Source organism: Zerene cesonia, chromosome Z (genome assembly GCF_012273895.1).
Source record: "Zerene cesonia ecotype Mississippi chromosome Z, Zerene_cesonia_1.1, whole genome shotgun sequence".
Lineage (NCBI taxonomy): Eukaryota > Metazoa > Arthropoda > Insecta > Lepidoptera > Pieridae > Zerene > Zerene cesonia.
The window spans coordinates 6,394,318-6,419,475 of record NC_052122.1 but is presented as its reverse complement, the minus strand read 5'-3'; the positions used below and the strand labels follow the sequence as shown (position 1 = coordinate 6,419,475).

General features: G+C 31.7%; 4 protein-coding genes across 5 annotated transcripts in view; 2 read left to right on the top strand and 2 right to left on the bottom strand.

Moving 5' to 3' along the window:
- LOC119835403 (tyrosine-protein phosphatase non-receptor type 61F-like) overlaps positions 1-3,834 on the bottom strand; it is an 18,902-nt gene extending 15,068 nt beyond the window's left edge. For both annotated transcript variants that reach the window (XM_038360170.1, XM_038360169.1), the window contains exons 1-3: positions 3,429-3,834; positions 2,311-2,472; positions 1,735-1,991 (exon numbers count right to left, since the gene is read on the bottom strand). In XM_038360170.1, coding sequence (XP_038216098.1) covers positions 1,735-1,991; positions 2,311-2,472; positions 3,429-3,515 — 506 coding nt within the window. In that variant the 5' untranslated portion in view covers positions 3,516-3,834. The remainder of the gene's footprint in view (positions 1-1,734; positions 1,992-2,310; positions 2,473-3,428) is intronic.
- Positions 3,835-4,561: 727 nt separating this feature from the next.
- On the top strand, positions 4,562-12,549 carry LOC119835451 (ADP-ribosylation factor GTPase-activating protein 1). The gene is made up of 8 exons (XM_038360274.1): positions 4,562-4,766; positions 4,849-5,016; positions 5,179-5,292; positions 6,996-7,150; positions 8,431-8,548; positions 9,426-9,536; positions 12,035-12,168; positions 12,381-12,549. Exons 1-8 carry the CDS (start codon positions 4,707-4,709, stop codon positions 12,541-12,543), a joined length of 1,023 nt encoding a protein of 340 aa, XP_038216202.1. The 5' UTR covers positions 4,562-4,706; the 3' UTR covers positions 12,544-12,549.
- A 2,540-nt stretch (positions 12,550-15,089) lies between these two features.
- Positions 15,090-16,746, bottom strand: LOC119835452 (peroxisomal membrane protein PEX16). The gene has a single exon (XM_038360275.1). It carries the CDS (start codon positions 16,463-16,465, stop codon positions 15,473-15,475), a length of 993 nt encoding a protein of 330 aa, XP_038216203.1. The 5' UTR covers positions 16,466-16,746; the 3' UTR covers positions 15,090-15,472.
- Positions 16,747-22,441: 5,695 nt separating this feature from the next.
- Positions 22,442-25,158, top strand: part of LOC119835889 (DNA-binding protein D-ETS-3-like) — a 58,013-nt gene continuing 55,296 nt past the window's right edge. The window contains exon 1 of the mRNA XM_038360988.1: positions 22,442-22,588. The gene's annotated coding sequence lies outside the window, so the exon portion shown is untranslated. The remainder of the gene's footprint in view (positions 22,589-25,158) is intronic.

Below are 25,158 nucleotides of genomic sequence, written 5' to 3'. Positions count from 1 at the left end.
GGCCATCGTATAGAATTATGGTCGCGTTAACCTCTCTTTGAAATTTACCGCCGCTCGGGTGCGTTCCGTTACAAGGTTTTAAATTTTGTAAAGCATTTGTTAGCGAAGAATTAGAAATTATATAAATAAAATGAATAAAATCCGCGTAAAGACGTTCGTTAGTTATATAGGTGTTTGGTATATAGAGAATATGTATACAGCTTTAGATTATAAAATAAGTTAATATTTTCCAATATCAAAATTTGTGTATTATCAATCAAATTTTTTTAGTTTATTACGCTACGACCAGCGTAACAACTGGAGGGAGAGGGTCACAATAACTAATTCACAGCAGATTTCGTGAACGGTACGGAATCCAAAGGAAACCAGGCGGAAGATTGGCAAGATTTATCACGGTCATATCAATTAAAAATTATTGTTCAATGCAATATATCGGATTATTAAATATTATTGAGATTCAGAGTTTTGGGATTCGTGATTTTGAACGTGGCCTGTTCAAATTTAAAATCATTCAGTAGTAGATATAAGTATGTGTAGAAAAATATATTTCAATGCGATATCGAATTTTTAGCGAGTGATGACATTGCAAATGAGTATATCCTATATACCATCGAGTTCCCTTAAATTCCCAGCTTTCCCTTAAATTACAAGCATAAAGTGAAATGTGATACAAATACTCTGACCTTTTCGCGCATAACCGTGATACCACGACTAGCGTTAATACTAGTAAGCGTTAGAGCAACGTGTTTTAAAATGCTTAATTTTTGTTTTAAATCACAATAGAAACGAACCCTATATCTAAGTTTATAAGCGATGTCATGTTCAGATAAAAGTATCAAAGTTTTGTATCATTGAACCTTCTTTTTGGAAGGGATGACAATTTGTATTTTGTAATAACTAATTAACGTCAGGCAAGTCTGTCGTAAATAAAAATAATTCTTTACATTCGCACTTACTGCTTATAACACAACTAATATTTTAATTATAATTAATAATTCGCGTAATGTCACCAGCGCGATAATTGCTTATGGCCAAATCAATTTATTCTGTTGGCATTGGGCACGCGTGCTCAGAATACAGCAATCATGTTTAATTTTCATATAGTCGTACATGTTTCATATGGGACCTATTTACACATTTAATTTCAGACAATGTGTCCTACACAGTCTAGAATAAAAACACAGTCGTCGTAATAGGGCAAACATATTAAGCTGATAGTGAACCTTTCATATTGATCGATTTTTCTCTGCACAATGTAGGCAATTAGCTATCTGAGCTCCATTTATTTATGCATTCTATTTATACTCGGAATTTGGATTATCGAAAATTGCAACATGAAGTAAAAATAAAAGACTTGTAAATATACAATACTTAGAAGTATCAGTAAAGATTCATAACAAAGAGATAATTTAAGTAATAATTAAGGTAGTATGCCTTTTTAAACAAATATTTACCAGAATTCATAACATAAAAAAGACAAATGAATAACACATGACATACGCGTGCAATATTCGCTGTGCAATTGGATTGAATAAGGATACACGAAATTAGCAGTGATACAGTTAGAAGCAATCTCAGTCTGGAATAAATTTAACGGAGATGCCACATGAAAGCATATAAAGGTTTCAATTTAAAATCTGAACATTATAGTAATGTTTCTGTTGAATTCAAATATTATTAACTGATATAGACATAAATAGAATAATTGTTTAAATATTAAAAAAAAAAACTCACTTGAATTTCCTTGTTGTATAATAATTGCAATCTTCTTCACTTAGAAGATGAACTATTAACTGAACCTCGCTCAGCACCATTTCCGAACCAATATCTTGGGGCCAGTACCAATGACATTTAATCTCATTTTTCTCAATCAATTTATTAAGCATTAAGATTGCTCGGCTATTTTGTTCCCATACCATCAACCAAAAATGTCCAACGGTGAATGCAAGTGGCCCTTGTGTGAGAATATATTTACGATTTGCACGGTCCATCTAAAAATACGCAAATCACTATTTAAAAGCACATTTAAGTCAACATTAAATTTTAACTAGCCTAATATTTCATTAAAAATATTAGGTTAGAACTATATTTAGAAATTAATATTTCAAAATGAACTGAGGGTAATAACCATGAAAGAGCTAAAACATTTCCAAGATAAGTTTTTATTTAACTGTTGAACAGACAGGTTTTTATAGTAAACTGTTGTTTTTTTTATTTATATATAGGTGCATAGGTGGATCCATAAACATCAATTTTTTTTTTTTTTAAATTTGGATTTTATCAAAACAGTGTAGAAAGGTAACAACTTACTTTAACAAGATTGGCATTGATATAGTCTCTCTCACATCGCTTTAATATAACACGGCTATGATCATAGGGATTTACATCTCTGTAGCGGTTAAGTGGCTTGTTTTGGGGTTTCTTAGCCTCTGTGCATGTGTAGGGGTAGGATTGGCATTCTTGACCAATTTTCTTAAACACAATAAGTCCACATTGTAATTAAACAAAAATAAAAATAAAATACCATACCATATGCAAAAGCCGATATATTTTTTAAAGAAATATTTTTATTTGTCACGAGCTATACGAAATTGACAAATTTAAATTTTTATACTTTTAGAGGATTAAAGCCATGGAAGTGTAAGGCCATTTTTGTTTTTTATTTTGACATACTTCTCAAATTTCATCAATTCTTAAATATAAAATAAAAACAATGTTTTATGGCAATCAACATGATATTGTAAACAGTGCTCTTTTCTAAATAGAATTGATAACAATAATAATGTTATGAAAACATGTATTTGTAGAATCAAAACATATTATATTTTATAATATACTAGCAGTTCTTCACAGTTTCACCCACATCACACATGATGATTTTCTCAATAAATGGTCAATAGACCATGTTGACCATAACAATTTTTTTTTTAATTGAACCAGCCATTTTTGAGATTAGCATGCTTAAACAAAGAAGTCTGTAATAATACACCTCACTAAACCATATGTAACAAATGATTTTATGTTATAACTGGTTTATATGTTGAAATCTTTCACAAAATGTGTGTAGGTAAGCATATAATTGTAACTAACACTCATAGGTAACACATTTAAATTAGCAAAAAGAATAGCTATCCACTATGAAAACATCTCAACATTTCATTTCAACTACATTTACAATTGAAAGAAATTATTTTGAGGAATTATAGAAGGTAAAATGCAATGGAATAGAGACAAAACATGGTTGCCAGAAAGTATGTTTTGTAAAGACAGAACAGACTATTTATTTTATAACCTAGACATATTTCTATTCAGCAACTTGTTAATTTAACGAATAGTCTTGTGGTTTTTAATATAAAACTCAAATTAGTCACTAGTGCGTGGCATTCATAACGCAAAATAACGCGTCATATCATGTAGGCAAAATTTACCTGGTAAACTATCGGCCAAGCATTTCTGTTTGCGATGTCCATGTATTCTGCTTCGACATTGTTTGAGCCCATTTTGTCGTTATTCATTGTACTATTATAACATTTCACACCTGTATTGACAAAGTATCAAAGAGCAGCCGGATGCCGCAAAACCCGCGGTTTTAGAGAACTTGATACACTGGTAAATATTTTACATAAACTTCATATAAGGTCTAAACAGATGAAACAAGTATATATAGAGCTGCACGTGTTTTGTTATACAAATTTCAATATAAAATTTGATGTAAAAGCTAAATTTATCATTAAAAGTTCTCTACGACACAGCCTTCCTACCAAAGAGTAAATTAATAATTGCTTTCAACTAAACGGTGTTGGAGTGGATGCTCCCCGTACCGACGTTAACTTTTTATGTTGTCACATTTTTGTGTCGCGAGTTCATGACTGTCGAGTCCTTTGAAAAGCTTCGTCTACACGAACTACGTTAATGTTCTAAGGATATAATTATTTAAAATTAAGCATTCTTAAATTATTATTCGTCATAGTTATGTGAGAAGGTAAAAAAATGGTTTTATCACTATCATTTCTAAGACCCAATTTTGTTCTGTTTATATATCTAAGCACTATAGAAAATATATAACGTAATTTCTAAAAAAGTAAAAAAATGTTTTAATGATAGATTCAACTATATTGTCTCACAAAGTAAATTATTGAATTTCCATAATAAATTAATTCAAACTACCAAACAAGTACTACTACTGATCAAGAGGTTTTAACGCCCCAGACTGTTTTTTTTATATAATTTTTCCGTATCAATAATGATTTCTACAGTACTTATTTGTGTAGTTTCAGCGGAAAGATCTTTAGACGTAAGTTAATTTTGTTATTGAGACATAATATTATATAGAACAGGTGGTTTATTTACATTAATTATTCATAAAATACCATACTATTACTTGTGTCTAACGTAATTGTCATCAAAAATCATCTCAATAGTAATTAATTTACTTCTTTTAATATCTTTTAGCGTGATTGAACCTTAACTTTTTACTTCTTACACATATTCTGTGCATATTTACATTTTTCATTACCTGTTCTAAAAGTGCCAAGTGGACTGAGTTTGCTTTGACAGTGACGGTTATGTCGTCGTCGTCGGCAGATCAGTAATCGCAAATTTTAAATCTGTTCATCTCACAATAATTTTTTTTTAAATCAAATATTTCATTAGGCTTTGTATCTGTTAGACATATCGTTCTATTGCTAAATTGTTCTTTTAAGAATATGGCTTCTCCAAGAACGCGGCGGAAATTAAATTTTATTCGTAACTTAAATGAAAACGACGTTGGTATTTTTGTTACTTATTTTATAATAACTTGATCGATCTATAACGACAATATTGTCATCATTTTATAACGTTCCGTAGAAATGTTTCGAGTGCGGTACCCTCAATCCTCAATGGGTGTCGGTTACTTACGGCATATGGATCTGCTTAGAATGTTCAGGCGTTCATCGCAGCCTTGGAGTGCATCTCTCGTTTGTGCGCTCAGTTACTATGGACAAGTGGAAAGATATAGAGTTAGAAAAAATGATGGTATGTTATAATAATTATAGCTTCTGTAGACCTTTCTTTGTTTCTATCCCCTTTTACAAACTATTACTAGGTTTTGTGTGTTTAGCAATTAACATGAATTTAAAGATTTAAATGATTTTTCAATATAGTGGTTATTGTTGTTTTAATGGCATTAATGCACAGGTTGGAGGTAACTCTAAAGCAAGAGAATTTTTGGAGAGTCAAGGCGACTATTCATCTGATATGAAGATTACACAGAAATATAACACTAAAGCTGCTGCTATGTATAGACAAAAGGTATATTACATACTATACATGACTCTTCTGTGTCTAAAGTTATAGTTTGGCTATTTCTTAAACCGCAATATACAACAACTGCTATACTATTGTCTCAAATTTTCAATGTAAATTATTTCTTAATGTTACTGGTTAGATTCTTTTTAAAGTAGATTTTAGTTAAATTTTCACTTATACAACCAAAAAAAAAAAATCATAATAAATATTGAAGTTGGTTTTCAAAGGATGGTGTTTGCTCCATAGTCTTTTCTACATCACCACAACAAATGATATCATGCGGGAACAATTGTCATACATATTACTGTGGTATATTTTGAGTAATTTGATGAATTATGTTATTAAATATTGCTAAGTTTATTCTACTAGTTTGTGCATAGTAGATAATTAATTACCAACAAAATAAACTATTAAAACTATAATAAAATATATCAGACTCGAGTAAATCACTACTTTTCATGTGTCTGATATATTATATTATAGTGCTGTGGTGCTTCATTGGATAAGACCTCAGACTTTAATTAAACAGTCTGGCTTTCAAGACTCGAAGAGTGTTCAAGAAATAAATAAATTTTTCAATATATCTGCATCAAATCCCCATGGTTAGAAATATAAAAGAAAATATAAGAGGCAACTAGAATGTCAGAGAATCAAAAGTTCAATTTGCTGCTGCTTTTATTTATTTATTTTACGAGTGGGAAAATCTTGCAAAAGTATTCACTGCCCCCCGGGCTATAGGTTATATCGGATTCCTTTTGCTCTAAACCCTATATGTTCTGTCAACTCGCTAGACTTAGATTCTTATGTGACCCCCTCGGTGCAGTGTTAGGTAAGCTTCCCTATTGTGAGATCATATATGGGCTGATGGTGATGAAATATTTTATCTGATTCTACTATATTATCTCTCACACAAAAAACAAGACTATTATTTGCATTTTATTCTTTGTAGTATAATTAAACAATAAACAAAGATATTCATTTCTTTAACAGTAAAAATTACAAGTTTTGTAATTAAGAAGTCATTTTGCACTAAAATCTAGTGAAATAATTTGTTAATTAATTAATTTTTTGTTAATTTTTATTTTTATTAGTTTCCCTTCTTTTTACTATGAATTAAAAAATTGCTCAATGGCCTCTGAAGTAAATATTTGACACCAGCAATATATTAATTTAGAATATTACAGAGAAAATTTGTTTTTTCATATATGTCCAATGAACTTTTACCACAGTTATTTCGCTGTAATAATACTGTTATCAGACTCATACTGATTTCTTTTTATTAAAATATAGCAATCTAAGTGGTTAGAAATAGATGGAAGGCTGATGATTATTAAAAAAGATTATTATGTAATTGTTACTTGTTATTGTTTGGTGGTATGCCTCTTAGCAATTTCATCTTAACCTATACTGTTCAGCTGCCACTAAATAATAGGAATAAAGGCTTCTCATTATGATAAGGTGTACCTTTCTCTTATAATTAGGATGAGGAACTTTTGTTCTTTTTATTTTTTGAACCCTCAAAACTACAAGTATTTACTTTTTTTAACATTATGGTAATAAAGGTTATTTACGTATAGTCATATTGAAGAGTTATAAATAAATAAATATATTTTGACTATACCTGTGCATATTTACTGAATATGCGTAATTTTTATAGACACAACATTGAGATTTGACTGTTATTGAGAACTTTTATGTGAACATAGATAGCAGCTCTTGCTGAGGGGAAAGAATGGAGCCCTACTGATTTCAAATCTGAGGTTGTGGAAAGACCTACAGAATGGAACCAGTCGCAAAACTTCTATTCGTCTGACGAAACAGGAATTCATTCAAGTGGTTCCGATAACAATATCAGCTATCAGTAAGTATTCTTGTGCAAAATGCCTATTATTTTGCGAATTTTATGTTGATCATGCGAATGTCACAAAATTTCTTACAAGTAATGCACATTGTATTTTAAATTTCAGAATATGATGGTATTTTTTTTTCATCTTTGTATATAACACAGTTATTTCAAATAATGTAATCTTTGATTATGAAGAATCATAGTTTTTTATAAAATTTTACAGGAATAAAAGTAGATTTTTAAAAAGTGGATAAGATTGTGTTGGAAAATAATTTGCAGCATATATAATTTTTATGTCATAGCGGGCAACTGAGCTAAGAGGTAAGGGATCAGCATCGCCCATGGACATTCGCAGACTTTGTGCCTCTCTATCTATGTATGCTTAAATCTTTAAAACTACGCAAAAAGATTCTTATTCAAGAGGAAGGTTTAAATGTATTATAACATCTTTTACACTACTCCGAACTTAATGCGAAGCCGCGCGCAAATGCTAGGATCTAATAATATTTATTATTATTTTAATAATAATGGATTAAGATCCTTAACAAAACTAATCCACCTGGACGAAACCGGGTATGTGGCTAATATGGATAAAATCATCTGTATTATTCTTATATATTATACAAAATGATTATCATATGTATAGTATGAGAAAAGATTATTCGTAGACTATTATTTCATATTATAATTAATGACCTCTAACATTTGCGTGACACACTTTTATTCACTACTGACCTTTAACCTTTGGCTTCGTTTTTATCAAACAAGTGGTTGGGTGGGGACATATTTTGTTTGATATTGTATTAGTTATAACAAATTATTATATTTTAATTTATGTGCTTTTTTGCGAATTTACTATTTTTGACTTCTTGATGTATTAGGTTTTCAAAATAGGTTCGTTTAAAAAAATGCATTTTATTATAATTTATTTTTATTTTTTTTATTTTATCTGCTTTCAATTATACCATAACCGAAAGAGGTGCTAATTATACTGATTTTATTTTTAGTTTTGATACTCGATAACTCTGTGTTGATTGACGTGCTTCTTTTTGTGTTTGGTCCTTCGTTTAGTCTCATCTGTTATAAAATTTTTTGTGGTACTCTCCTCACGTCTTTTTGTAGAAAATTATAATTTGTTAAACCTATACCTTGAAAAGTGTACAAGCCATTATGAGTCACCTTCATAATTCATAAAGATTCCAGAAAGAAAATGTGAAACTGTTATTGATTAGTTGCGATGCATGTCTGAGGTCATTTCTTAGGAATAAAATATTGATAGAAAACACGTTTTTTAGTAGCGAGTATGGCAGCAATCGCTACACTGGCTTCGGCAACACCAACTCTTACTCAACGCCAACGTCTCCAGTGGCCGGCAATGAGATGGTCGAGGCAGCTCTGTCCTCCTTTGCTACTGTATGTCTTTTTTTCTTACAAATCCCTACTTATATTTTAGATGCGAAAGAAACTATCTTTGTCTTAATGTCTTTTCTACTCGCTGTGAACCGATTTGAATGCAATTTTGTATTAACAGAGATAAAGAACTGAGAGCATATAGGATAGTTCTGTTATCTTGGAAATCCCACGAAGACGGAACCGTCCTAGGGAATCCCCGAGACTATCACATATTTTTCTTTCATTACGCGGGCGGAAAGATGGTTGTCATTCAATACGATAAAATTCATTTATTCCTATGAGAATGAGAGAAGATACAAAGCGGTACAGAGAATGTTATATCATTCTCTCTCCACTATATCTTCAGCCATAGAAAACATACCATATAATCGCTCCGTTGCGACTTGCGACAAACAAATTAACACACTTTTGCATTTGTAATATTAAAAAGTTCCATACACTTGCTTTACGTAACTACATATACATACTATATAACTTATATAATGTGCAAATAGATTTCTATTGAGTGAGTGGTACGTTGGGTCTTTTGTATCCATTATGTTTTGAATCCAGATCAACTCGGATGACCTATTTTAGCTAAATGCAAATATGTAACAATATGCATTGTGCAGAATTATGTGTATATATATGTAGTTGACTATTATAATTTGTGTGTTATTCGTGTTCTTACAATTTAGTTAATATAATAAAAGCCTCGATAAAGAAAAAGGTTTCAAGATCGAGTTTGATTAAATTATCAAACTTAATGCTATTTATTATTATTATTATTTATTGTGATTTTGACAATAGTCACGACATTATAATTAGTCATTCGTGGGTATCCTAGCTGCTTTTCCTTCGTTTTATATCCGATTTATGTTGATAAATATTTTTATAGGGTTGGTCGCTATTCACAAAAGCGGCTCGCAGCGCCACAGAAGGTGCTGTGCGTTATGGAGGCATTGCTTCTCAGAAAGTGACAGAAATGGCTTCCACTGTCACTGAAAAGGTAATCTATTGTGAATAAATAGCGTACACAAGCAAAAAACCTATGAATTAAACATTTTCTGTAATTGCTTTTTTGATTAGAGTCTTATCATTGCTAGATTGGTTTATTTTGTTAATTCATGTTCAGTAGCGAATTAATTTTTAATAAAAAAAAAAGTATGCCAACTGACTGTAAATTTAGTGAGTTACTGTGAAAAATATAATTTATGTATAGGTACTTATACTGATACGTATATACTGATACTAGCCCCTCCCCATGACTCCGCCCAGGCTCTCCATGATCTCAATAAAAATTAAACATTTCACTCAAGAATAATAGTTGATAGGCTAATAACGGTTAATAGGTTTCTTGTGAGGGAAAATAGCAGAGTAATTCACATTTTAAACATAGTGCTTAATGTGTTGGCTTGTTGTTGACTTAAAGTTAGTATTAGTCCAAAGTAATCGTATTTTTCAATAAATAAAAGTATTTTATACCTCAATAGTTAAAAGTCAATGTTCAACTATCTTATTTACTTTTCTTCATATGTAATAACATAGAATATATGTTTTCTGGGGAAAAGTCGGATAAAGTTGAAACAAACACCGATAATGAAATAGGTCGTAGTAAAGTACCGTTTCTGCTCAATTATAGCGAACCTTAGCGTCACTTTCACTTGTCTAATCTAATAAAGTATAAGTGTTAAAGCTGTTTAGAATTGATATTGCTGAATCATTAACAGTTTACTTTTCTGTCTTTGATTTTATATATATTATATTATATGCATTAAATAGTAAATAATGTTGTGGAGGAAGGAAGGTGGAATTCCTCTGTCGAAAAAGGGGGGATCCGCGACCATTCTCCAAGAATTTTCATGATCGGATCAGTACTTTCGAAGTTATATAAGTAATACAAGTAACCGACCCCCTTAGACTCGATGTTCAATCGGACAGATTAAATTGATTGACCTATGCATATTTATTATCATTAGAATAGATTTATAATAAAAACTGTAGCTGTATATTTAAGTCAAACCAATTTTGATAGATACGATTGCGTAGCGCTGGATAAAAAAAATAATAAAAATGACTGTTGTGGTTCAATTAAATCCAGTTGTTTCTATAAAACAATTATTAAGATATATGTATGATATTATATTTTTGTGTCTTAAGTAGAGTATAGTACTTATATTTTATTTTAGTGGTGGGTTTTTGTCCAATGATCTTATTTTCATCAACACCACATTTAAATTTTTTAATAAGGTAACTTCGATCAATAGGTACCTATTATTGATCGAAGAAAGGTTAGCTTAATTATTTATAAAATTCGTTCAATGCTATTCGTTCAATGCTTAGTACAGTCAGTTTGATCTAGAAAGTTTCCAAGGGGTTTAGAAAATGGGTGATTTTATGCACTTTTCGAATTTGAAATCTCTTTCGCCATGTTGAAAAAATGGCGTCGAGTCGCCTTTTTTTGAAGATTCTGGGTCATTTTAATTTTTTTTATGACAATATTAATCGTGTAACAATAGATTCCTCGATGTAGACCGAGCGAAGCGTTTTTTAATTTGGTTTCCCCATTTGCCCTCATCCGCTTTTCTTGTATAATTTGAAAATTGAGTTGAGTTGACTGTTGGCAGATATTTTGTACAGAGGAGGGGGCAACCATGTAACCTACAACTTATACTATACTTTTCGAAATTATAGGTACAGAAAATAGTTAGCGAAACTTATTAACCAAAATATGCAAAAAAAAACCTCCGTCAATATCATATTATATTTTATGGATAGGTTCTTCTATAACTGTGTGCTGTCTTTTGACGTGACGTGAACAATTTAGTTTTTAGATAAACGGTAATAAAGAAGCTTGCATCCATTAATATAAGCAGTATATAATCAAATTAGATTCAAAAATCTCTTTATATTATGATAGAATACCGCCCGCGGCTGCGGTCGCTTGCCAATGTAAATTCTAGTGGGAATGAGATGTTATCGTAGGTGAAAAGTAGCTTACGTGGCCTAGTATCAGTATTATGAAAAATTGATGAAGTTATTGATTGAAGCATGAACGAGTATTGCCAGGCTGTTGCAACAGCCTTGAATAGTTAATTTATATATGACGCAAATGTCAAGCTACATTGATATTATTGCTTCCAAACATTGGAAATGGAAATTGATAATCTTCATATCTTTTTACCTTATCACTTGTTCAATAAAGAAATTATACAATATTGTTTCTATATAAACTATTTCCTTATTTAAAATATGAACCCAAATTCCATACTTTTTCATTTCTAACATAAGAAAATTAAAAATGAGTACAGTAAACCATGAGTCATGAAGGTACTAACTGTGTCTGTACTTATGTTTATAAGAATCATATCATGAACACGCTCTGTTTGCGACGTGAAAGAAAGATAAATGGACAAACAAATAAATAATCACACACTCATTTATATTAGTAAGAATAGTATGGGTTAAAAAATAGAAAAAGTAATAATAATTTTTTATTTATGTTAGGTAAACAACCGTGGTGGATGGACCTCGTTGGGAGGGACTACGGAACTGCGCCGCGCGAGCAACTCTGGGATGCAAAACCAGCCTCAAAGCTATGGAGCTATGAAGAACTCCACTTCGGAGCCGTATTCCAAGTGGTAAATATGTTTTAAGTTGGTCGTTTTATTACCTACAAATTTAAATGCAAACAATTTAACGATATTGAGTTGAGTATTTTTGTTTAAAAGTAATTTTGCACAGATAATTAAGTAGGGTACACGTTCGGTGTTTATATTTTTCCCTACATTATAAATTTATTGGTTGACATGTAACATCTACTACTATATGTTATATACACTTATCTACACAGGAACGAGCAAACCCAACCATGGAAGGAGTCTGTGACCACCCGCAATAATCTGGACACTCGTGATCTGTCGCAAGTGGGCATTTCAAGCCCACCGCCAGATGTGAAGAACATCCAGATCAAGAAGAAAGGGGATGATGACTCTTGGGACTGGCTGAACAACTAAGATCTGGTACATACCAGTATTATATCTGTTTATGCTTATACTGAGTATCTGGAGAATTACTAGATTGAAAGGTTTATCTCTGCCTTGTAGTCCTTTAATAGGGAAAGTTTTATAGATATAAGATAAGATCTTCTTCATGGTACAACCAATAGGTTGAACGAAACATTAATGAAAAATGTAGCAAAAACTATTTTTTTTGTCAGCAGACGAAATTGCGTAGGTCAACCAGTACTAAATATGTATATAAATACACGTATATTGTGGGTAAATTTTACTACTATTATAAATTTGTAAGCTGCTTTAGAAGATCGGATCTATATCTGGGTACAAAGATTAATGGTAAACGGAGGTAAATGCTAAAACTAAGTTATGTCGATTAAGAGTGCTTCTTAAATAATTTGAAATGAATAAATAATTATTTGAGTTTGATATATAGAACTTTGGATTAGCACAGAGGGTGCTTTTTGTCTCTAGTGAAACCATGGGCTTTGTAACAATTTTGTTCTACCAAACACTAAGTTTATTATTTGTTTCAGAAATATCTGTTTTGAAGAATGCCCTCGCAACAGCAGTCGTCTGTTTATTAATAACTGTTAAGTCCACAACACAATGTTTTACACTTTTGGATTTGTGTTACTGCATTTTACACAATCTACGTATTATTTGTAATTTTTATTGTATTATTGTAATTGTTAAATATCTTAAAATTATGAACAACATTCCTACAGCACACAAAAGGATGTTAAGTCGATTCGTAAAACATACCACGCTTTGTTGGTCAATTTTAGGAAGTACTGCGTAATCGGTATTTTGTTAAACGTTTTATGAGCTTAGTATAAAAAATGTCTCTAATTATTACATCACTCAAGTACATTGCTCTATCAATCACTTAAAGTGCATTGGGGTTATATTGATATAAAATTTAATCCTAAAATATGTTTAAATGAAAGATACACAACTGAAGCAGTCTATTCCTTCACGACTTGGATTTAGGTGGTGCCATTTTAGAGTAAATTTTAATAAAATAACCAAGTAGGACGTCCCAACAATAAATTTATCGTTATAATCCCAATATACTTCATGTGTTTAAGTATTTATGAAAGTAATCTAATTCTTATCTTGAACATAGCTTAAGATCTTAGGGGTGTGGCAATGGTTACTATTAGTTACTATAAGTGATTGCATATATTATTGTCTAGAAATTAATTTCGAATCCATATCTTGTTTTACGGGATAAGCTATCTCGGTCCCATTAAGCTACGCCCCTGGCCGGAAGCATGTGATAAAATAAATAAATTCAATTACTAATTTATTACTACATGAAAAACGAAACTAAATTTATAACAATAATTGAAAAAAATAACTGTTTTATATAAGTATATTAAATGTGAATGAAATTAATTTACAGTAATTTAATAGTTTTATATCATTAATGCAAATATTTTAATTAAAAAAAAAATATATGCTTAGCTATATTTTATTGAGAGAATAAGGTGCTTTTTGGGATATGAAAATATTAACTATTTGAATTAAATATATATAAACTTATTTCCTATGCTTAAAAACTGCAATTCATTTTTGGAGAGCCTGTTTTATTTGTCATATCGTTAACTAAACAAACGCGTTGTAAGATATAACAAAATCTCTTTAATTATAAACTGATCTTTGCGAGAATATTCATCCGCCAATTATCCGAACCGTATATGTAAGTATTAATTATTAAATGGCACTAAATCATAATCTGTTATTGTGTTTAGTATTTTGTATTAATACGTACAAATCTATGTTAGGAATAAGTTTAATTATGGGCGTAGCAACGGACTTTAAAAATCTTGTTTATAAAATATGGCATTTGTTTATTTGAACATGCTAATTAAAGTAGTTACTGGATTGATTTAAAAATTATTTCAGCGGTGGTAATTTAGACCCGTGATAGCTAAAGACTATACGTATCACGAGAAATGCCGGGCAAACTATTTAGTCGAATTATTTTAAAAAACTGATGTATTGTCTGTATTTATGCTCGTAGACATTGGCGATTCAAATGTGTAAACATATATAATACTTTATGAGGCTAAATATTCTATTATAGCTGGAAGGAATTTTGCTGCGCCTGTGATCAAAAGTTTTTTTTATGCTTTAATCGTTTTTTAGTTAAATTAGAATAGTTAGGAAAATTGTTTATTATTATCAACAATATTTTTGGGGCAGGATAATATAAGTTTAAATATATAATATATATGACTAATTAAGAAACTAACAATTAAGAAAATTATATTGTCCCAATAAAAAAATAAAATATTTAGGGCCTTTAAACAGATCGGAAGATGACATATATTAGCATCCCTGTTGGAATGTCTTTGGTCTCCAATTTTAATTTATAATACTGGACTTCGATCTCAGATATTAACTACTGTAAACTGTACTGTAACTGTACTTTGATGTATAATACATTAAAATAATTTCAATTATACTATGGATAGTTTTGATGGCCCTATGCAAATTAATATGTACTGTATTGGTTGAATATTAAATAAAATACAATAAAATTGCAAAGTCGATTTTATTTATCCCCCGAATCCATCCGATTGAAAGTTCTCTTAATCACTACTTACCAATCCCATGACAACTGGCAATACAGTAAACGAAACACAATAAAACTTATATAAAAAGAAAAATGTTACACCAGTAAATCACAACAACTATAGATAATATACATAAGGTATAGAATATAAAGATTTTATACAAACTTTCTTGTAAATATTAGCACTGATATTCATTGATAGAAATGTATAACCAGTTATGAGCTTATGCCTATTTATAAATTTAGCTTTTCATACATAAAAAAAAATAAATCTAGTTATAAACCCAAAAATAAAACATGAAAACAAACACATTTTTAAATTATTAAGTTATATAAACCATTCTTCTACATAGCCCACATATAGAAGTAAATATCTTGCCAATGGTTCAAATATTGTAAGATCGGTCCGCAAACAAAGGACATTGCTGGAATTGTGTTTGATGTTGATTTTAAGATGTTTTCAATGACATTTTTAGAATACCCATTGTACATTGGACTTCTCAACAAGTAAAGTACAAGACTGAGCTTTCTACGGCTTATTTCTAACCTTTGGTCATAGTTTAACTCCTCCATGTGCCGATTGTACAGTCTGAAACTGGCAATATCCAAGCCTAAGGCTAACAGCCATTGTTTCCAAGACTTGGTACCAAAAACTTTCATTGCAGCCAGATGTATTATTGGTTTCAATACATGTAACAATTCAGCATTTTTCAAATCTTTTATTTGCATTATGGAATGTACACTTTCATCTTTTATCTTAATTGGCTGCCAATCCCGTAATCCAACAGGTGGGGCACCTTCTACACGTCGAATCACTCTGCCCGATCTCTTCAATGTGAAAAATTCATTTGAATTGTCTTCAGAATCCATAGCCTCAGCTACTTTTTTCTTCCTTTGTAAGGCTGGTATTGGAGGATGCTGTATTGTGATTTCTTTGAATCTGTACAGCAACACTAAAGCTGAGGAGCACTTGAATAATTGTAAAATTGTGGCGGCTGTCCATTTACCTCTTGTTCCCCATTTATGCCTCACAACTAGTTCAACAAATACTTCACAATAATGAGTAATTGTCAACCATAATTTTATTTGTTCTTGTAAACTGTAATGGGGTACATCATTGCCGTAAGCATCTTTTATGATTTTGTCATTGAATAATGATAACAGTTTCGATAATGCGTACACGAGTTCAGAAACAATTGGTGATTTGTTTATTTTCCCAGCTATAAAATACGAAGACCAAGTCGCTACAGTTTCTACATCAGTTACAAGACTGGGATTCTTAATAACCCATTTTTGGTACGAAGAAAATAGCTTCTTCAAGGATAAATTGTTATCCATCTTACCGACTTTCTGTTAAATTTCGGTATCTTCGTTCTTGTTGCTATGTATTGATTATGAAGCAGGCTAGTTATTTTGTGACAGGAAAATCATTTCACATATGTACGTTGTGATGACTATTACCCAATACGAGGTCCTAATAGAGATTACATATCATTTTGAATTTTCCTTATTATGAGACAACATTAAAATTGTAACGAATAAATAACTAATTAATTGGAAACATGAACAAAACAGTCAGACACGAGAAGTGAGTACTACACTATTGAGCGGGTTATGGAGTGGGTACTTATTGTAGTGACAACTGACAATTGACATTTGACAATTCTGAATTCACATTCAAACCCTATCTATAATCCCTTGACATTGAAATTTGAATTTTGTTTGCTTCAAAGACTAAATCTGGACTGGACGTAAGATACAAACAGGGCTTTCATTTTCAGTTGGGCTAACTGTGATTTGGACGATTATTTGAGCCGAGAGGTATCTATGATTAGGGCAGCGTGTCTCGTTCTTTAATTTTACCCGCATATATATTCTGTGGTGCCAATATAATAAATCGAAATATATATGATAACTCAGTTAAAACCTTGTATGTTAAATTTTTATTAATACAATTTTATGACTGCATTGCTACTATTTATATTCTTAAGCAAAAAAATGGCCTATCATAATATATTTCACCTAACCTTCTTTATGCATAAGAGCCAGTTATGCATAAAGAAGGTTAGTTAGGTTAGGTCCCACTTATCCGAGCAGATTTTTGCCCTGAAACCTAAGGGTGCCTGCATTATATCCGATTAGTTTGATTTGCTGGATAGCCGGGGTTCATCTCGTCGCTAGTTTACATTTGTATTTCGTACGCAATGGACGGTGACGATGATATTTTCATATTTTGATGGTATTTAAGACGAATGAGACGAAAATGATGTGGAAAACGAATAAAACATTGGGTGCATCCTTTACTTTGAGATAGATTTTCAACAGGGACGTTTGAAACATAACACAGATGAGTGAATTAAGGAATGATGAGACAAAGTTCTTTAACTACTTTCGAATGTCTGTTTCCTCTTTCGGCAATCTCTTGGAATAATTTCACTATAGGTGGAGGGGGATAGTCTTGACGAAACATTCGTTCACACTCATACGATGCGAGCGTTTGATCGCGACTGATCGCGACTGATCGTCGCAGTGGCAAACCGTCTGTCAAGACTCGGATCAGTCTTTTTCCCTGGATCAGTACACGTTATGACTGATCCAGGGAAAAAGAACAGCTCCATACAAATTGTATGGCACATCTGTCCACAAAAAAATTAAAATATATAATGGTTTAACGTTTTCAACAACCGAATTATTTTTGTCATTGCGCCAGTTTTGTTAACGTTTTATAATGTCGATAAATTAAACCAATATTTAATATAAAAATATGGTAAAATAATATGGAGGCCCATATCCTTTTCCTTATGCTTCCCAGTCCTTTCTTTTGTTCCTCTCGCCAGACCTTTCTTAATTCCTTCCCAATTTAACGTCGGCAATCCATTTGCATAGGTGTAAGGTCTGCAATGGACCTTACGCCTCTCCAAATGTTCATGGGCGGTGGTAGCGCTTACCATCAGGCGTACCATCAGCTCCATTGCCGACTGTGACTGTACAGTGGCTGCGAAAGTCTTTCCACAAGTAAGCTAATAATAGCTTCATTATTTATCTTACAATTATAAGTCCCTTCTTACGAGTATTTGACCAAGGTCCTCCTGTTTAACTAATGTTATAGTTTCCCAAAAAATGAAATGCGACTAAAAATAACTAATAAGTTAGTTGAATTAAAAAATCCAAAATATCGATTTTATTCTTACCTCCTCTCTCAACACGACCCAGACTTAGTACCCTTATACGGGTGTTGCTTTTGTTTAAGAAAATATATTACAAATGGCTTTGATTATTTTCTTGTCTGTGTAGAGAGTTTGGACTTTGGACGTTTATAAACGTAAAAAATGTACAGTCGCGATATTGTACGGTCAAAATGCATTCTGTCTTATAGAAAAATTACGATTTGCGCTGTAAAAGTGGCTAGTTAAATTATCGTTAGATGGAACATGTTATTTATTTACTTTAATATTTATTTTGCAGGTCAATCGTAAAAAAAACAATTATTTTATTTATTCAATATTTTTTCTTGAAAAAGTATATAAAAACTATATTAAATTAATAAAAATTGTGATCGAAAGTCCATCAGCCGGTGACCACTAGTTTTTTTAAATCAGTGACGAAGTGGAGTTTTAAAGACTGATTGAGATTATATACAGTTATAAACATATACATTGAAAAGGTGACTTCTCAGCATATTATTATTGAGAATATTACTTTTATAGAGAATATTACTTATAATAATAGCTACGGTAAATTTATTAAGAATAAGTATGATTCAAAATCAAGTTCGTTTTATAGCTATAAGATGTAACTGTTTATGCCCAAGTCAATATGTGTGTTGCATAAATAAATAAACAGCAATAATAATGAAGACTGAAATAATTAAAGTAAGCGTTTTTAATACATATGTTCACTGCATTATAAATTTTTATAATATTTTTTGGGGAATTACCAAATCTTAATAATCCTACTAATATTATAAATGCGAAAGTTTGTAAGGATGTATGTGTGTTTGTTGCTCTTTCAAGCAAAAACTACTGAACCGATTGCAATGAAATTAGGTACGTAGATAGCTGGACAACTTGAATAATATATAGGCAGTTTTTTATCCCGATATTCCTATGGGATACCGACTTGCGCAGGTGAAACTGCGGAGCGCAGCTAAAAACCTATATTCGTAAAGTAAATTAAACCCGAATGCGTTCATAATGTATAGTAATTGTATTTGAAACTGCATTCGAACGGGTGGTAAAAATTAAATTAGTATTTGCAATTGATTCAAAAGCGCTTTTGAAGGATGAATAAATAGTCTAGTTGAATGAATAAATGATGCAATGAATGAATTAATAAATTTTTTTAAATTGAAATTACATAGGAAAGAATAAGATATTTTTGACGCTAATTGACTCTACGGGGTCACCCTATTAGAAAAGGACGTCTCCTCCATCTCTCTCCCTCGGCTCGTATTCAGTATTTCTTTTACACAATAATAAATAACATATAATAATATCAATTTCTACACGACAATCGGTAACTATTGATTCAATATACATGATGGAATTTTGAAGTTTTCCTTTTATTTTATTTACGGGTATTAAGTTTGTTTGAGAGATTTATCCTTATAAGTGAATCTAACGATCAATGCAACAAAAAGTACATAGTAGGTATAATTATAGCGGGTGTTAGTCGGTTTAATGCCCAGGGATTGTGGAAAACTTATTTTCGAAATCTTCACAGCCAGTTTTTATTCTTTCCAAAATATTAGAGCTTTCAGGTGGTATTAGAAAAATTATTCAAAGACCGAACTCTTCTGAGCGATACTTTGCATTGCGTTGACCCTTCTTTAGAGCCACAAGTCATAACACGAATTTCGCATTATCGCTCTTTTGCTGTGAGTATAATACGTAACATATAATATAATAGAGACAAAACAAATCTCAAAGCATCTATGACATATCTTCATTGTCGTACTTAACTTATTATTGACAATATGTTATGTGTCTTTACAATTTCATTCGTATACTTCGTTAACCGTAGACTTGATTTTGAAGCACTGTGTAAATCTTATACAGGTTCAGTGACAATTTAATAATTTTATTATTTAATCATATTGTTCTGATTAGGATCGCAAAGGTTATATAACCTTCGCCTTCGTATGTCTATATACTTGGATTGGAAACCATGGAAATCATTAATTTTTTTAGATTTGTACCTATCATGGATACCATAATACTAGGTATACTATACGTATGTAAGTAATAGTGGGCAATTGAGCTGATGGTTCACCTGATGTGAAGCGATCACCACAGCCTATGAAAATTTGCAGAGGTTTGGTTAGGGAAGAAGATTATTAATTACATAATATACTTAATTCTATTTTTCATTTCTGTAAGCAATGCTTCTTTATACATATAGGTAATATATATAGGTTAAGTGCTGAAAAATTATTGTTAAGTGCAAAAACAAATTGTGAATATACGCTTCCGAAGCTAAAAAAGCTTTGGAGGAGATATTATTTAAAACGAGGATATACGTAATATGCCATATAAGGATCAACTGTATTTCCCTAGTATAAGCTACAGAAACTGTATTTCTCAGGTTGACTTAAAAAGCTACAATGGAGAGCCCATGTCAGTGCCGCCGCTGCTAAGCTCAATTCAGCTGCATTTGCATTAAGAATTATAACGCATTTCATCGATGTAGATACATACGACTAGATGGGTTTAATTTATCGAATTTCATAGTATCATATCGGCAGCAGATATTTAAACCATGGCATGTATATAGTATATACAAATAAGAGCCATGCCGCATCTTCCATATCCACATTTTCATCTTCCATATATTCATTAAGGCAGTTTAATTTAGCACTACTAAATATTACTATTAAGAGGAATTCTAAAGACAAAACATACGTAGTTTGACCCATGAATTAACTTTTTTTACTTTATAAAGCCGGAAAAAGGGATTAAAATTCTATGGTCCTTTTCTTGTGTTATAACAATGAAAATATAAGAAAAATACTATTCCTGTCTTACCCTTGAAAGTAAATCGGTCTTAAGAACCACAGGGCAGATCTTTAGCATAATTATTAGAAAATACTAGCAAACTCGGCGAACTCCGTTTCGCCACCAGATGGCTTCGTTTTTCCCGCTTTTCTGTTGAAATTTTCCGGAATTTTCTATAAACCTCACGACGCCCAAGACCTTTCCAACGAATGCAAAACCGTGGAAATCGGTTCGTGCGTTCTGGAGTTATAGCGTCAGGAAGGAAAACCCGACTTATTTTTATATAGTAGATTATCACATAAATAGATGGATATTAAGTAAATGATACCTAGATCTATTTTATGACGAATTACAAGTGCTTTTAAAAGAATTCTTATTGAATATATAATATAGCAAAAACCAATTTTATTCTATTACTGCAGTGCGAAACCTACAAAATCATATCGTGGAATGTCAATAGCATGTACAGATTATTGCAGTACACGCAGATAGCTGGTATTTTAAAGTACTTCTAAATTTTATTAGTATTATTATGCAAACAATATGGCGCAGTTAGGATCAGAATAAATACTATGTCATTGTCCAGGCTCGGTAAAGTCCTTTAAGCTGTCATACAAATAAATGACTGAGGGATGAAACTTCATTAATAAATCTGAGAACCAAGGTCACATCTATTACCTACGTAGGTACCTAAATGTCCTCACATTTCATTAATATCAGGTTGTCTGCTGAATTGCCAGCAGTTTTGTATATATATTCCCATAATATTAAATAACTTATTGTTATTTGTGAATTATTTTAACCTGATTCAACATGCATCGTGTAGTTGTTATATAGTATTAAACGACTGAACAAGTAAATGAAATTTGGAAGCTTTTAACACACAACCAATACAAATGTGTTTTTGTGGCAGGTTAAAAAATCAACTTTTTATATAAAACACTGAATATGCAGTAATTCTAACACTTTTCATACTTTTAGATGATAAATGTGAATTAACAAATATTGACGAAAATTTAACATACTATGATATTATTAACAATGACATCACGAAATTTTCTGCTTTTTATATTATTAAATTCAATAAAAATTAATATACATCCAATAATAATTTCACAAAGGACACAGAGATAAATATTAAAATTTTCTCGTAGTGTAGGCCATCCTTTGTTGTATCACAATTACTTGGTGGTATCAGCGAGTAAACGCATGGAGGGCGATAATCCGCGCAGGCGAAACCTTGCTCCGCCCCGGGGCGTGGTTTCCACCACCCTGGCCCACCGGAGGCCTCGGTATTATGCTTGCTTCCTGTCCACAGACGCTCGTTTGCTCCTCAGATATATATATCGATTTGTTTATTTTTTACCGCGCAAACAAGTTCTTCCGAGTGTCAGTGTTGTGTCCGGGCTTCGGCGCCGGAATGAACGGTGACGGGACATCCGTGCGATGCCGATCAGACTAACTCGAGGTAAGACACTTGTGTATTTAAGAGGGAGGTGCCGCTGGGGACTGTATTGTCTTAGCGCATCAACCATTATGTTATAACACATTGGCCATTTACACACAGATATAGGTACTTCTTTAATAGCCCTGATCCAAATAGATGCTCGTGGGCGTGTAGCCTCCACTCTGAAGCTTTTATATTTCGACGAAAGTAAATAAGCGAATAAAATTATAACTATATTATTTTTAAAACAGATTGCAGAACTGAAATATCTATCTACCAACATAACCAATTATGATATTGATCTATAGTGTTTAGACATTTTTAATTTTACAGCAAATTGGAAAAGGTCGTTTGGAGTTACTAGCTTAGCTGGGCGGGCGGCAACAGCCTTCAATTAATGAGTTTTATTTTTAAACTTAATGATAGATTAGTTATATCAGTTATATCTATATTTTATTCTCATGTGAAATACTTCAGTTAACCACCTTGATAAGTTCTTAATTTCATGTCATTCGGGAATTAGCTAATATAAATAAATGAATAGCGACGGTCGCTAAAATTCAATGCATAAAGCTAACAATTTTAGTTATCATTTAGTCGGTTAAAGTTACGGTTTATCATTTAGATGGATTCTAAATAGAATATTATATATAGTTACAAAATACAACTATCATAATAATAATTATAACATTTCTTAACCGTTTTTTATACAGATGTTTCAAAATCCACAAAAGTTAAATATTCCATAATACCACCACGTATGTAATAAATTGAAAACATTATAGTTAATTGGATGCCTACATATTATTAACTATATATCTAAACTAGCAGTCCGCCCCGGCTTCGCCCTTGGTACATATATAGCTTTATAGGCTTCAATAAATGGGCTACCTAACACTGAAAGAGTTTTTCAAATCGGACCAGTAGTTCCAGAGATTAGTGAGTTCAAATAAACAAACTCTTCAGATTTATAATATTAGTATAGATTATATAAATATCCGAAAGTTACGTTTTTTAAGAAAATGCTCAAGTTAGATGGGTGATGCGTGTGATGGCAAAGCGTGACGGATCTATATCATTATCAGCAGAAATATTTGTTCTCATTGCAGCCTCCAATGAAGATTCAAGCCATAATCAACCACGCAGGCCAAATACGGATTGGCATAATGTGTCACATGTCGTCGAACTTTTTGATTATTATTGGACATGCCAGTTTCCTAATTTGAAAACAAAAACACTGTGAATTTACAATCATTCTTGGTTTTAGGACGGTCCTTTTTAAAGATTTAGTTACTTGATTGCGTTGAGTTTGCTAAGGTGACTATTCTCATAGATGAACTAGTCCTACGCAAAATGTCGCATTTACAATTTGAGTGTTCTGTGACGATCCTTGTGAAGTCAGAGGATCGGGTTGTTTGTTGCGGAGTTAAGGATACGTCCTAGAAACGAAATACACATATCTCTACAACTTTTCTAACTTTTATAACGATTTAACACGTTCTTCAAAATCTGTTGCGTTGTTTTAAAGATTTCAGCATATATAGGGACATAGTGGCAGAGAAAGCGACTTTGTTTTGTGCTATCTAGTGATGATAATGATACAGAAAAAGCATGCTATACTTATTTGCTACATGTAAAGCCATTTTAAATTCGTTAAGGCATAAAAAAGTCTTTTTCTAAATGTGATTTCGCAAGTTTTTTATACGTCTGCTGGTAAATAGACGCTGCTATAGATATATCATAATTCAATTAACATTTACACATAAAATAACAGATATAATTACAGCAAGTATAACGCATTCATGCAATAATGAATTCAGCATGATTTACGCGAATATTATTCAAGTGTTCACTGCTGTCTTGTGAGGCTCGATTTATGCGACTATGGTAATGCATGTTGATGTCCAGAATATATTTGCGTATCAAAGATGCTAATGTCTTTATATATTAGGGGTTAAATATTTTGTATTTATCTAAGACTAGCGGTCCGCCTCGGCTTCGTCTGTGGTACATATATAGCCTATAGCCTTCAATAAATGGGCTATACCTATAACACTGAAAGAATTTTTCAAATCGGACCAGTAGTTCCTGAGATTAGTACGTTCAAACAAACAAACATACAAACTGTACAGCGTTATAATATTAATGTAGATTAAATATCAGTGGTTCTCTCATATATGAAATAATTTATTAAACATATAACCCTTTCTCTTGAATCACTTTATCTATTAAAAGAGTGCATCAAAATGCGTTGAGCTTTAAAGATCTAAGCATACATACATACTTTCAGATGCGGGAAGCAACTTTGCTTTATACTATGTAGTCTACTATATAAAAATAAGTCGGGATTTCCTTCCTGACGCTATAACTCCAGAACGCACGAACCGATTTCCACGGTTTTGCATTCGTTGGAAAGGTCTCGGGCTCCGTGAGGTTTATAGCAAAGAAAATTCAGGAAAAATTTCAAAAACGAAGCCATCTGGTGGCGAAACGGAGTTCGCCGAGTTTGCTAGTGACATATATACCTAGTCTTGCCATAAATATTGTAATAAAGAAAAAAGAAAATTGTTAACTGCAAATAACATTTATTA

Excerpts from the sequence above, each read along its gene's own strand:
- LOC119835451 (XM_038360274.1), top strand. The coding sequence starts at position 4,707 with ATGGCTTCTCCAAGAACGCGGCGGAAATTAAATTTTATTCGTAACTTA. Across the intron at positions 5,017-5,178 it reads TAGAGTTAGAAAAAATGATG|GTTGGAGGTAACTCTAAAGC; the intron begins GTATGTTATAAT and ends ATTAATGCACAG. Across the intron at positions 9,537-12,034 it reads CTTCCACTGTCACTGAAAAG|GTAAACAACCGTGGTGGATG; the intron begins GTAATCTATTGT and ends TATTTATGTTAG.
- LOC119835452 (XM_038360275.1), bottom strand. The coding sequence starts at position 16,465 with ATGGATAACAATTTATCCTTGAAGAAGCTATTTTCTTCGTACCAAAAA.